Consider the following 13,101-nt stretch of genomic DNA (forward strand, 5'->3'; position numbering starts at 1 on the left):
GGACCACAGACTCAAACAATCATTACACGTTTAAAATCTTAAAAAGCTGCAGTGCTCTCTCATGCTCTTTCTGGCCTGTTCCAAGGAGCAGAGTGAGCAGGCACTGATTTGTGCATGTACTACACAAGCCAGGTAACTGTCACATGGGGCTGGGACCCTTCACTGGGGTAAAACGTGCCCTTCATCTGTCCAGCTGCACACATAAATGTGGACAGCAAACTGGCTGCTTTGTCCTTATAGCTGCAACTTCATGGCACAGTGTAAAGGACTGCTCCAGCCCTTAGAGCACAGCAACTCAAACACAGACAAACACACACAGAGCACAGTGCTGAGGGGCCATTTGGATAGACAGTAAAACGTACAACACACCACAGACTGGGACAAGGAACTTCTCAAAAGAGTACACACATTCATTTCCTACCTGGGCTCTCACACACCCAAGGAAATGCACAGACAGCAAGTGCCCTGAAGCAAAGATTCATTCTCTTCTCTCCAACAGCAACTGAGGGCTGAATTTTAGCTCAAGATTTATCAGTCTTGTTAAGGTTAGCTGGGAAGGCCTTTCCCCTGCAGCCACTGTACAATCTGGAGCTGTGAATGCTGTGTGTTTACGGGATGTGCCACTCTACAGTGCTGTGAGTCCTTCCCGGGTGTAACTCCTGCGTGCCAAGCTGGTAGCCCCTACCCAGCACGTCCTCACTGTGACACGCTGGGAAGCTCAGCTAAGAGGCATGTGAGCACTACAGGGTCTGCTGGATAGATTCCTATCGGCTCCAGCCCAGCAGGGATGTCTCCATTTCCTAGAAGCCTCGTTACACCACCGCTTAGTGTGTGCTCTTGAGGTCATGCTGGTTGAGGAACCAAGGGGTCTTTTGTTTGGCAGCAGCACGGATACTGCCTGGGGGTGAGGGGAATAAGACAGAGGAGCTGAAGGAAAGAAGAGACAGATGGGTCTTCCCACTCTCCCTCTTGCCTGGAGGTTTAACAAGGGAAAAGAAACCAAAACAAAAGCCACACTTGAGTGCTATTCTTTGCGCTTTTAAATAGTATTTCCTTAAAATAGAAAAACCGTCTTCACCCTGGAAACCATGAGAACGTAAACAATAAAAAGGGGATTTGGGGAGGAGAAGGGAAAGGAGGTTTGAATGTACTTCCAGGCAGCAGCCCTTGCTAAGAGCATCAGGTGCCTCCAAGGCCCTGTGCTCACCATCAGCCCTGTTCCTATGGCTCTCTTGCTCGTTCAGAGTTCCCCAGTGGGTCTGGACTTAGGATTCGGCGATTAGTGGTTCGCAGCAAATCCTGGCAGGTAGCTTAATCCTCTTCATCCTCACTGATGTCATAGGTGACTGCAGACTCGTTCCTGGAGCGGTTGGCAGGTGAAGAAGGAGGAGTCTTGGTGGAGAAGGGCCAGCGGAAGGAGGGAGATGGGGAGCGGTCATGCGTGGGGCTACTGCTGGGACTCTGCTTCGGGCTGATGGCCTGCAGCATCCGGCCCTTGCCCTCCTTCAGCATGTGTTTCTGGTGGTGGAAGCAGGAAGACACTTAGCATGGTTTAAACAGTCATGGAAATGGACACTACTTAGAGCTTGTGCATCATTTTGAGTTGTGTTCCTTCAATACTTTGTGTCATGTAGGAGCAGAAAAAGCCCCAGCATTGCTCTGGGCTTTGGAAACTGCCCAGTGTAATTACCACCCATTTTCAAGCACTCCTAACATGAAGAGCCTGTGTTATTTACCCAGCAGCAGAGGAAAGCCTGGCATAAACAAGTAGCTTCAGCCTCATCCCAGGCAAGTGACAAAGTGACTGCCATCCTCTTGGTGGCTCAGTGGCCTGCAGGGCACAAGCTGCAGTTTACAGCTGACTTGTGGGGTAGGGAACTTTTCACTCTACAACCCTAACCGGTGTTATCCAGTTGGCAATGGTGAGGGCTCCCTGAAAACAGGCTGCCCAAGCCTGGGACAACTTGTCTGGAGACTGGCAGCACACTGAGCACTGCAACAAACACTAAACCTTTGCTCTGCAGAAGTTCTGCAATGACTGCTGATCTCTTCAAAATCCCCTTTCCCCAGAGCAGTTCCTTACCAATGCACCTTCTGGGCCAAACATCTCCAGGAAATTGCCGATGAACTCCCGGGACTTCTCTTCCCACTTCTGAATGAGATCAATACTCTTCTCCTCCACTTTCTGGACAAATTCCTTCGACTTCTCCTCTACATCCTTCACCCTCTTTTTCACCTTATCCACACGTTCCTGGAGGTGATATTTCTTCTCCTGCATAGTAAGTGGTGGATCAGAATACAGCTCACCAGATCTGAGCAGTGACTGCCTCTGCTCTGTGTTATTACACTGAACTGCTGCTTAAGACACAGCATCTCCATTAGTCTGGTGACACTTCTCCTTCACATCAGTGATACTTCTTCTCTAGACTACATGGCAGACACAGCAGGGCTGTGAGATGCTTTGTGGCAGGCACTGGCAGAGTACAGAGCGAGACTAAAGCCAGAGATAAGCACTATCTAATAGGAGTGCATGGAAGAGGGAAATATTTATACAACATACTGATTAGATTTGAGTGCCCTGCTGTAGGTCTCTGTGCATATCTCAACAGCACCAGTCTTTTTGCTGGGTGTTTGTAAACAGAGGCAGAGTCACATGTCAAAGAGAGGCCAAGCAGCCCTTACCTCCCCTGTTTTATTGTTGTTCAAAGCATAGTATCTGAGTGATAAAAAAAGAATGTTTACTACTTTACTTCCAGCATCGGAAGTGTTTTCTGAATTGTATTCTGCTTGTGGGCTAGAGGTGCTCAGCAGAAGATCAGGGCATGTCCTTCTCTCCTACCCAAGCACTGCTGCTCCTGCAGCTCCAGGAAGGGAACAACACAGTGGAAACAGGATCAGATTTTATCCTAACAAATGACTCTACCTTAGGAAGGTGGCTGAGGGAAGAGGAGAGAGATGAGACAGCATCTACTGCCAAGAACCCATTCTTCATTCAATTCAAGAAAGCACACACTTGGCCACACACCCTCTCACCAGCTCTTCCAACAGGTAAAATGTCACCAAGACATCTCTGACAATGGAGCAAACCCCCAGTTCTCTGGGTGGGTCTCTGAGGTGATATCAGAAGTCAATTTCTACTCCAAGGACAGTGGTTTTGTGCAAATGCTTAGTTCTGCAGGCAGGTCTTTTACTGGCATATGACAGGACTGTGCTACCACTAGAGAAGACTCAGCACCTCCACACTCTGTAAGACTCTGGCTCATGCAGCATGTGGTAAGACACACTCCAACTCACGTTTATGAAGCTGACATTGAGCTCTTTAGCTGTGTAGCCTCGCTGCAGGTTCCGTCTGGCATAAACGTCATAGTCCCGCACGATGCGTGTGATGATGTCTGACGTTGAGATCCCCTCAGTCCTCTGAGTTGGTGCAAACATGCCTAAAGTTGGGGAACAGGACCCAGGACAGCTGTAGCAAGACACATGGCAAAAAGCTGCTGCCACCTCTACTAGGAAGCAATCTCTCCTGCTAAGAGCTCATTTCCTAACTGTCCTCACACCACCACATCTTTGCCCTTGAATGTACAATACCAGAGTCCTCCTTTCTGAGACTATAAGGAATACCAAAGTAAGACCAAAGCATGTCAAAACCCCATCAAAATATCAGGTATTCTAATGAAAAGCTCTTTGCTTTAGCTGGTATAAAGACTATTGACTGTAATCCACTGCATGTAGAATAGTGCTGGGGACAAGGACAGGACAAGGTCTGCTACAGTTTAGTGGGTGGAAGTATAACATGCTCTGAGGGCTGAGTTTGGATGTAAAATAGATGCAACTCCAGTGAACTTTACAGCAGTTAGAGAAGTCCCTTTGCTAAGTTAACCAGATTCCCCATTTGGGAAAATCCATGAGCCAAACCGTAGCATGTTTTCAAGAGGTGGTTGTCAATTCAGTCACAGTAACTAGATTGGAATTAGGAATTAATGCTGGGCCATGCCTGGCCTGGGACACAGAGCAGTGCTAGTGTTAAGAACTAGGGCCCAAAGCTGCTTCCTCCTGCTCTCAGAACCTCCTGGGCAGACCTGGTTCCCAGAGGGGCACTGCCACTTCCCCAGGTGCAATCATGCCATACAGGGGCACAGGAGAAGCTACAGCAGATCTTTGGCAGGAAGCCCTGGAGAATCTGATCCTGACCCACCTGCCTCTTTTATATGCTTATAGACATCATCACTGCCAGCAGATGAGTAGGGGATGTCATCGTGTGCAACAAAGTCGATCTGAAAATTAAAAAAGCAAGTCAACATTTTATTTTGAACACACAGCTTTCCTGCTTTCTGTCAAAGGATGGTAACTTTCGGCTCAACACCTTCATGCAGGGGAGATCAAGAACAGCAAGACACTTCCTCTGTTACAAAGCAAGACAGAGCAGTCCCAAGTTCTCACTGGCGATTGCCTATCAGTTGTAAGCACATGCCAGAGGGGAAAGGACAGGCTGGGAGTAAGGACACAGCTGTCTTAAGCCCCACAGAGAAATGGCTTGTTAATGGCAACAAGGTAGACTAAGACTAAGCAAGCTGCCTTGGAAACCCTCAAAGCAGCACAGGTTATCACTTCCTAGAGCAGTACACCAGATGCTCGAGATTCCTTTCACTTTATCTTACTAACTGATAAAAGGCTCTCAAGACAGCTTGCCTGGTCTGCTGCTGCAGGGAAGCTGATCTATATCTAAGCTGCCCCTGCTGTAAGCAGGGAGTTAGACCAGATGCCCCCCAGAAATCCCTTTCAACCCATGATACCCTCTCCTTTCTGCATTTCACACCTATCTGTAAACCAGCACCAACTTCTCCTGGAACAGTAAGAACCCTCTCAGGCTTTCTCACCATGTCACAATCTCTACCTTATTTTAACATTACCTGCCAGCTCAGCAAGCGTTTCTAGTCTCCCAAGAAAACCCCTCGATTCTCGTAACCCATTTCACACTATATCTAAGGACTTTCAACATAAACAGGTTGCTCAGGCAGAGGACACCCCCAAGGATAAATTCTTGCTGTAAACTGCAAGCACAGACAGAGGCTAATCAAAATTCCAAACAGATTAGATGTCACAAATTACCCTGTGCTCTGCCAGGAACTCAGGGGTGAGCGTCCACGGTGCATTTCTCACCACTTCATCCACATAGCGACAGTGCTGCACAGCATCATACCTCTCATTTTCATTCATTACTGTGAAGCCCTTGAAGTTATGGGTTAGCTCATCACTGCAGACTGGAGAAAAAGGCAGAAAAGACTTGAGCCTGAGGTACTTAGCCCAGTGTTTTACAGTAGAAGAACTTTACACACACCCCTGATGAACCAGGCAATGCCAGCTGCTGACAGAGGCTGGCACTGGCACTCCCAAACCCAGCTCTTCCACCCACAAAGCACCAGGAACAGGGAGCGGTGCAGGGCACTAAACTCCTGAACAGTTCTGGGCAGGCTGTTTGAGGAATTTCTGCCCAAGATGAGGACCCAAATCCCAAGCCTTCACAGTCTCTAAGGCTTACAATGCTTATCAAGAAAACCAGCCAACATAGAGAACAAGTCTCCCATATGAAATGACACCTGGGAGCCTATTGGGCAGAAATCCTCTTTTAAACCTATGGATGCCTCTGGCTTGGAAACTGAAGGCCATGAAAAAAACCCAGTGCCTAAACTTCTGATATCATAAAATGCCATACCACAGTCCAATTCTTGGAAAGCTGTATTCAAGCAAAGGGTGAGTTCACAGAAAATCAAGTTAGCTTAATTATTATGTTTTACGAGAAAGTAAATTAACAACTCCTCATAATCTGCAATGTCAGATATTAAGGAGGGAGTTTTATTTGATTATCAGACTCAAAAGCAAACAATGCATTACCAGCCTCACTGGTACTGGATGTATTTATGTTCTAGACAAACAGATGATAAAATGTGGGTGAGATTGCTTGGAGTAATGTTCTCTTGGGCTGTGTCCTCTTGTCTCCTGGCGCAAGGGGAGCAGTTCATTGCCCTCCACCTCCTCACCAGTATTCCAGAGGCAGAGAGCATGGTTACACTCCTTGCCACTTTAACATATTAATATTTTGACCTGTAGTTATTTTTCCTGTTTTATATACATTGTTTATATACATGGGGATGTCTTTCCGCCTTCAAGATTCCTCAGCTCAGGGAATTTTGTAGGTTGGGGCAACTGTTTCAGCTCTCCTCCCTCCCTTCCCCTTGCAGACACTACTGCAGCACACACAAAAAATGCAGATGTACCACTGTAAAAATGCCCTCAGCAGTGAGTGAAACTGTGATAAGGAAACAAAGCACCCAAGGATGTTATGGTCATTCTATCATAGGATTGGAGTTTCATTTTGCTTCAGGAAGCCAATGGGAGTGGAGAAAACTAGTTAAAGGTATTCTCAGTTCTCATAATTTAGCATTGTTATGCAGCCTGACCAGGGGTCAGCTCCCAACAGACAACATGCACAGCCTGATGGGCACAGAGGCACTGCCTGGACACAGGCCTCTGTATTACAGCAGACAGAAGAAGGGCATATATTTCTACATTATGTTCTTCACAGAAGTCTGGCTGAAACACCTCTGCTAGATCCCTTCAGGCACTTGGCAGGATATTCCTGGCATCATCTAAAGATTTATGGCCTAACAGACAAAACGAGGAACTTCTATTTGGAGAAATGGGGTCTCACTGACTTCCATGTGGCCAAACACATGCCCAGGAAACCACTGTGATCTCCACACTCCCCGTGGGACTCATTTGGGATTAGCCATAAGCAATTCTCAGCAGGGAGCTGGAGCTGGAGAGTGATTTGCAGGGCGATACAGTGACACAAAGCTCAAGCATCCATGGAGGGATCGTTACTCATTCTTTAGCTGTCTCATTCAAGAGGCAGATGCTTAATTATCCTTAATGTATTTTGATACTCAGATGTGCAACTCACCTGTATCTGTCACAAAATAGAGGAGCCAAATGAGAACAGCATGAGCAAAAATATTTTCCTGAAGCACTCATTTGGTACAGGATATCTTTCTGCAGACATATCCTACCCTGAATGTATTGCAATAGGACTCCAGGAATATTTGGGACAACTGCACTGAGAGCCACTGAGGCCACAAAGACAAAATCCCTGTATGCACAACCACAGATGGAGGCAAACTGTACTTCTGCAACAGCCAAAGTCAACAAGGTCACTCCTTACCTCCAACAATGAGGTATGTGTTTGGGAAGAGGTTCTTTGCTTGCATCAAGGCCCGGGCATGTCCAGAGTGAAACAAGTCAAATATTCCATCGGCATAAACTCTGACAGGGCGATCCACTGTGCCAAAGGGACAGAGAGACAGTTGTGAAGATGCCTTCCTGGAGAAGCAGCTGCTGCTCATGCCCACATTTGAAGACCTTCTGAAACTCACGGGGGTGTTACAGAACACAGAGCCGTAGCCAGGACAGATTTGTGAAGAGAAATGGCTGGCTCTCTGCCTTCCCACGTGGAAACAAATGCAGCTGAGCACAGAGCTGAAATACAACCACATTCAAAGACAGACTGAAAGCCTAGCATATATCACCCCAACAAGGTGAAGGGAGACCAAGGGAAAAGCAAACCCTAAACATTTTCCTTCTATGGAAATCCAAATGCAGAATTAACTTTTTGTACACCAGAGGGGAACTGGCTCAAATGTTTCACAGGTGCCCGATTTCCTCCTGCCTGCCAGGATGGCACCTCAAGACCTTTACAGCATCCCCCTCTGCAGCCCACTGCCACAGCTACCGGTCTGGCTGAGGGACCAGACTGTTCTGTTTCCCCACCAGCATCATTGGCCCCCCCAAACCCATGCAGTGTATGACCCAGCCAGACTACTCAAAGAAAAGCAGACACAATTCTGATGAACCACTGGCATTATCAGCTAAAGCCATAGATAAACAAGGAGGAACAAAACTTTCTTCAGGCCAGGGGAAATTGTAACTCAGCTCTTTGAGATCAGCACAGAGGAAAAGTGAGATAGTCTAACACTGCCACGTAATAGTGGGAGGCTCCCTGACTTCTGATCTCCTGGGATCACACAGGACTGCAGTCCTCTTGCTGCTGGTAACAGAAAGCCACACAGTCTTTGTATCTCACGCACCTGGGAACAACCTGCTGCTCTCTAGCCCAATTCAGGCAGACTCAGGGAAGCAGTGAGAGCAGAGGCACACCAAAGCTGCAGCAGGGACAGGGCAGAGAAGACCTAGCAGAAGAGCTGAGACCCCACAGGTCTGGGCAGGGCCCTGGAGGCAGCCAGAGACAGAGCCCGGGAGGCAGCAAGAACAGGACTTGATGCAAAGGTAGGGTTGTTAAGTTCAAGCTAAGCAGAGGAGTCAGTTTAAGGACAGCCCCTTACAACCACTTTTCAGTGACTCTAGGACCTCAGTCTGAAGATGCCAGGAGGCTCTGGAGATCTGAGACTTCAAAAGCTTTCTGTATGCCAGAAGGCACAGGTCCTGGCAGGTCTTTATGAATGCACAATCACATTCTGGAAATTGGTTGGGACATCCTTCCCTTTCCTCCATACCTGCAGCAGCTACAGTTTGCAAGTGCAGACATGAACAGCAACAGAGAAGTGTGCAGTGTATTTTAGTCCTAGCAGGTGAGAGAGCCACTGTTGAAATAAGAGACCTTTGTGCAGGCTCTGGAGACTTTCAGGCAGAAAAAAACTCATCTCGGAAGTAAAATGCAGACTGTGAAATACATTGACTTTCCAGAACCTCTGGCAGGAAACCACTGCCAGGTCTCAATCTGAGCTGGCTCATCTCTCACAGCAGCAGTCAGGTAAGTTGAAGTGCAGCATTTTTATTGTCTCTGTAGCCATAACAGAGAGGCCAAGTAAGACAGCACCACCTGCACACTCTGGTAGGAGTGGGCAGTCATCCTTTGGGATGACTCAGTCCTGCCTCTGCCTCCACTTTGGACTTGGCAAAGGGAACAGTGTTTCTCCCAGCCTGGTTTAGAGAATAAAAGGACACATTCCTGTTGTGGGGCTGGCCTACCCTGTTTTATGATGCTAACCTGAATTCAAATCCAGTCTAGAATGGGACATTCTGGACAAAGATATATATTGGTTTTACTTGCCCATTTCAGGTTGCAGAAAAGATGATTTTTAAACTGCTGAACTTTAAGCTACCTCAGATAAAGTGGTACAGAAAATGTTCAGCTCTGATACTACTCTATAGTTGTCAATGGCACAGGAAGAGTTAAAACAAATATCCATTTGCTTCAAATAGTTTTACTGGTGAAATGTACAGCTCCTCACGCACACAAGCTCCAGTGTCAGTTGTACTGACAGCCCCAATTTCACATGGGAACAGTTATCTAATCACTAAAGCATTAACTGAGTCATTGGCTGCAAATCTGGTCTGACACACAAGGTTGTTTTGGCCTCAGAGATATCACAATCATACCCACACCCCCAAACCCCAACATGTATACAATTCCCTTCCAGTCTGTTTTTTCACTTACAAGGGGTCCCTCTCAGCGCTTCTTCATATGTTACTCTGACGTATGGCTTGCTGTAGTCGATTTCCACTTCATCTGAAAATGGAGCTGGCTCCCTCAGTCCCTAAACAGTCAGGGAAGAATGCAAAGGTGAAGGCAGATCAGAGCACTGCCACTGCAGTGTCCTAGCCACCAAGTGACTCACTGCGTCTCTGCACAATTTAAACATATGTACTAAAAGTCTAATTAGTGTAAAACCTCAAAACAGCCCCGCAGGGTGATTAGCCTGAGTTTAGAGACAGAGAAGAGTTTAGAAGATGGTAGTTATACTGGACCCAAGAAAACTGGAGGCTCAGATCTGCAGCTCCTAAACCTTTGACAAACAGCAGTTCACAGCAGCACAAGCCAAGCTTCAAGCTCACTGTTGCAGCTCCAGCTGTGCCCACCCCAGCAAGACCATCACTCTGTTGTGCCTCAGTGTTTGTGCCATGACGTGCAAATTGTAAAAGCTCCTCAATTTGAGGATATGAACAAGCAGAAGAGCAATACCAACAGCAGCACTGATTCACAGGGAATGTGTGCATCATCACCCATTTCTGAGCTACACGAGTGAGATCGATCTGTGGCAGAATAACTTTGACTGCTGCAGGAAAACCCCTGCTAAGCTTGACCACAGCAGTACATTTAATCAACAGCTGAACTCCATGCATCACTTCTGGTCCCCTCTGCATGGGAACAAAACATCTGCCCTTCCCATAACAAAACAAACAGCTCAATTTTCTTCTAGCCGGAAGGCATGGGGCGGCAATGGACATCTCGTTCCTGAGCCAGAACGCTAAGAAACAAGCTTGCAGATCATTACAATAATACCTTCAAGCTGCAAGTGGCTAATCAGCAGTTTCCTCTTCGGCTTCCTGTCCTGCTGTGGAATCCTGCCATGGTGTCCAGCACCACTGCGACCCGAAAAACCACTGCTATTATTGCTAATGTCATTCCTTATTAGAGTGCTTATAGTGAAGTGCACAAGAAAACAATCACTGACCACTACATTCAAACAAACTGCTACTGCTGACCCTCTCCTTTAACTTACTGAGGCTCCGTGTTTCATGCACCACCTCCTCTACCAGGATCCTTACTGTCGGGTAATGCCTGCAAGTCTCTCCTTTCATCACTGCTATTGTATCTGGGACTTGTGAATAAAACCAGATTCTCTGCACTTTGGTTGGCACATATCTGATAGGAACCTAGGAATAAAAGCATTAAAAACCCTATCAGAAAAATGTCCTCAAAAGCTCCCGCTGGAGTCCTGCCCTCTCTCTGCATGGCCTGTGAGGGTCAGGACTCAACCTGATGTGCACAATACAACAGGCTTATGTGTCAGCAGGTTTGTTACCACCATCTGCTGCTGAGCCCTGCTGCTTCACAGGAACACTCTGCCACCCAGCTGCTTAGTCTGGAGTGGTAAAGGCTTCAAGGTAATGTCACGGTTAAGCAACACTATTACTCTTGCTCTAAAAAAATAAAACTTTCACAGAAGGAAGGAAAAATAAATCTTTCATCAGGAGACCTATGTTTTCCCTGCGGCTAAAAACAGGCAGGAAGCTTAGAAAGTGGCTAGACATTACTTGTCTTGTGCTGTTCATGGATAGATGCTTTATTTCTAATACAGGACAGACACCAACTTGAAGAGCAACCGACTCCCATAGAATAATCATGTGTACACTTCTCTTTCCTTACTGAAATATATGTTTTTTTAAGAGATTTTGACAAAACTCAAGAATATAAAGGCTCTGTGGGATAAGTCAGACAACAGCTCAAGCCTCCATTCCCAATGCTTGCCTCCCCAGCTCTCACTGCTGGCACTGCTCTTACTTCATTAGCACATGTCAATGCTGTGGGACAGGGTTGAAGCACTCCTGAAGAGAAAACATTGTCATCGAGGAGGAAAGCTGCAACACATCACCACGTTTTACTAAGGACTATGACCCCAGTGTGACATGGCAGGGACAGCAGCTGGCTTTTGACAGAGATAAGGAAAGAGCAACTAGAGCACACATGATGCACAGGACAGCTCCAGGAAGACGGCAGAGAAGAACCTTAAAAAGCCCACTGTCACAATATTGTGAGAAGGACAAAGTAAAGTCAGCCATTTACACTAGCTTTAACTGGCCCGGACCCCCTTCAGAAGAGGTCCTACTGGCTTTAGTTTGTTAAAGCCATACCAAGGTTGACCTAAAAGGAGAAATCCTTTCGGTTGTTGGTGGTGTTTTTTTTCTGAACACTGCCAAAGTACCAGCAACATAAACAGAGTCTTTCTCCAGATGAAGAGAATCAAACAAATAATCATCTTTCAGGTGCTTCAGAGCATAGATTCAACTGATTACTTCTTCAGGTGCTTACAGACTTCAGACCTTCCTGCAGGGCCATGGGTTGTTATGTGCTTGTATTTCTCCCTCCCACTGAGTCACTTAAGAAAACCCACCCGTGAGAAACGACTTCTGCTTCTCCATGGGTATCTATATGCATGCCTGTTTGGCTACAGCTTAAGTGCCAAGCCGGACACACCACAAAAGCAGCTTAGTGATGCTTGCCTCAGACCTAATTTAAGCCCACATTGTAAGTATGTTATTAGTATGAACAAAGGAAGATTTCAAACTGGATTTGCAAGAAGGATAGCTACTGTTATTTGCTTCTTCTTCCCCACCTCTCCCCTTGTTTTCTGTGTCCACAGACAAACCACTATATGCATCTTTCTGCTGTTATAGCTCAATGTCCTAGTCTCACAGGCTCCTAAAAGTTATATCTCTGCTTACTTACGAGTGAGCGCCGGGACATTTTCGGAGGTATTCCATCCACCTCCGTTGCCCCATTAGGGCCAGATCCATCTTTTCTTCTCTTTCGGGAATTCAGCCTGGAAGAGGTCGGTGGCTCCATCTTGCCAAGCACGTCCAGTGAGAACTGGAACAAAATGAAGGAGAGGGGGGAAAAAAAAAAAAAGAGATATTTCTCAGTTCCTCCAAAGCAGAATCAGTCAACAGCAGGCACAGTGTACAGAAGGTCAGTGCAAAGACACAGCCACCTCACAAGGGGCTTAGCCAGTTGTATTTGGCATCAGCTGCCAAGGCTTGACAAACGGTGCCTGGTGGGAATACTGAATCATTTAATGCAACTCAGAGTTGTTCTGCAGAGAGAAGCGTGCAGCAGTCAGCTGGCTGGAGAGAAATTTGAACAAGAGTTGCAATGCAAATTATAAATCATTACTACAAGGCTAATTATGCTATTTTAGCATCTGAAAAGCAACCTAAGGATTATAACATGGCCAGTCCACATTCAGCCCTCCCCCAGCTCTCATTTGGACTCTTTGCCCTTTACACCACCCAAGACAGCTGGTGAGTGTGCTGCATCCCTGTACCATCCTGAAGCGAGGCAAGAGCAGGTCTAAGCAGAAGGATAAGGGTGAGGAAAGGGGTCACAACTTAAATGGCTAGCTGGCTTGCTGTTTGCTTTGTTGTTTGTGTAAGACCAAGCTGCAGGTCCCCAGTGGGAACACCTCACCTTGGGATGGCTGCCACATGCTCCCCTTTTGTCCCCTCTCCCCACCGCAGTGGTGACTC

The 13,101-nt window shown here is 46.9% G+C and overlaps 1 protein-coding gene across 1 annotated transcript; it reads right to left on the bottom strand.

Moving 5' to 3' along the window:
• Positions 1–1,248: 1,248 nt before the first annotated feature.
• Positions 1,249–12,745, bottom strand: PCYT1A (phosphate cytidylyltransferase 1, choline, alpha). Its single transcript, XM_009080655.1, has 9 exons — positions 12,717–12,745; positions 12,305–12,446; positions 9,512–9,611; positions 7,220–7,336; positions 5,110–5,261; positions 4,196–4,274; positions 3,295–3,437; positions 2,084–2,272; positions 1,249–1,518 (listed from the first exon to the last, which is right to left on the bottom strand). Exons 1-9 carry the CDS (start codon positions 12,743–12,745, stop codon positions 1,312–1,314), a joined length of 1,158 nt encoding a protein of 385 aa, XP_009078903.1. The 3' UTR covers positions 1,249–1,311.
• Between the last annotated feature and the right edge of the window lie 356 nt (positions 12,746–13,101).

This window comes from Acanthisitta chloris, unplaced genomic scaffold (genome assembly GCF_000695815.1).
Source record: "Acanthisitta chloris isolate BGI_N310 unplaced genomic scaffold, ASM69581v1 scaffold9738, whole genome shotgun sequence".
NCBI lineage: Eukaryota > Metazoa > Chordata > Aves > Passeriformes > Acanthisittidae > Acanthisitta > Acanthisitta chloris.

Coding starts and splice junctions, on each gene's coding strand:
- PCYT1A (XM_009080655.1), bottom strand. CDS start 12,745: ATGATTTATAATTTGCATTGCAACTCTTG. Junction 5,262..7,219: donor CACATACCTCATTGTTGGAG/GTAAGGAGTGAC, acceptor CTTTTTCTCCAG/TCTGCAGTGATGAGCTAACC. Junction 2,273..3,294: donor TCAATGTCAGCTTCATAAAC/GTGAGTTGGAGT, acceptor CTTACTATGCAG/GAGAAGAAATATCACCTCCA.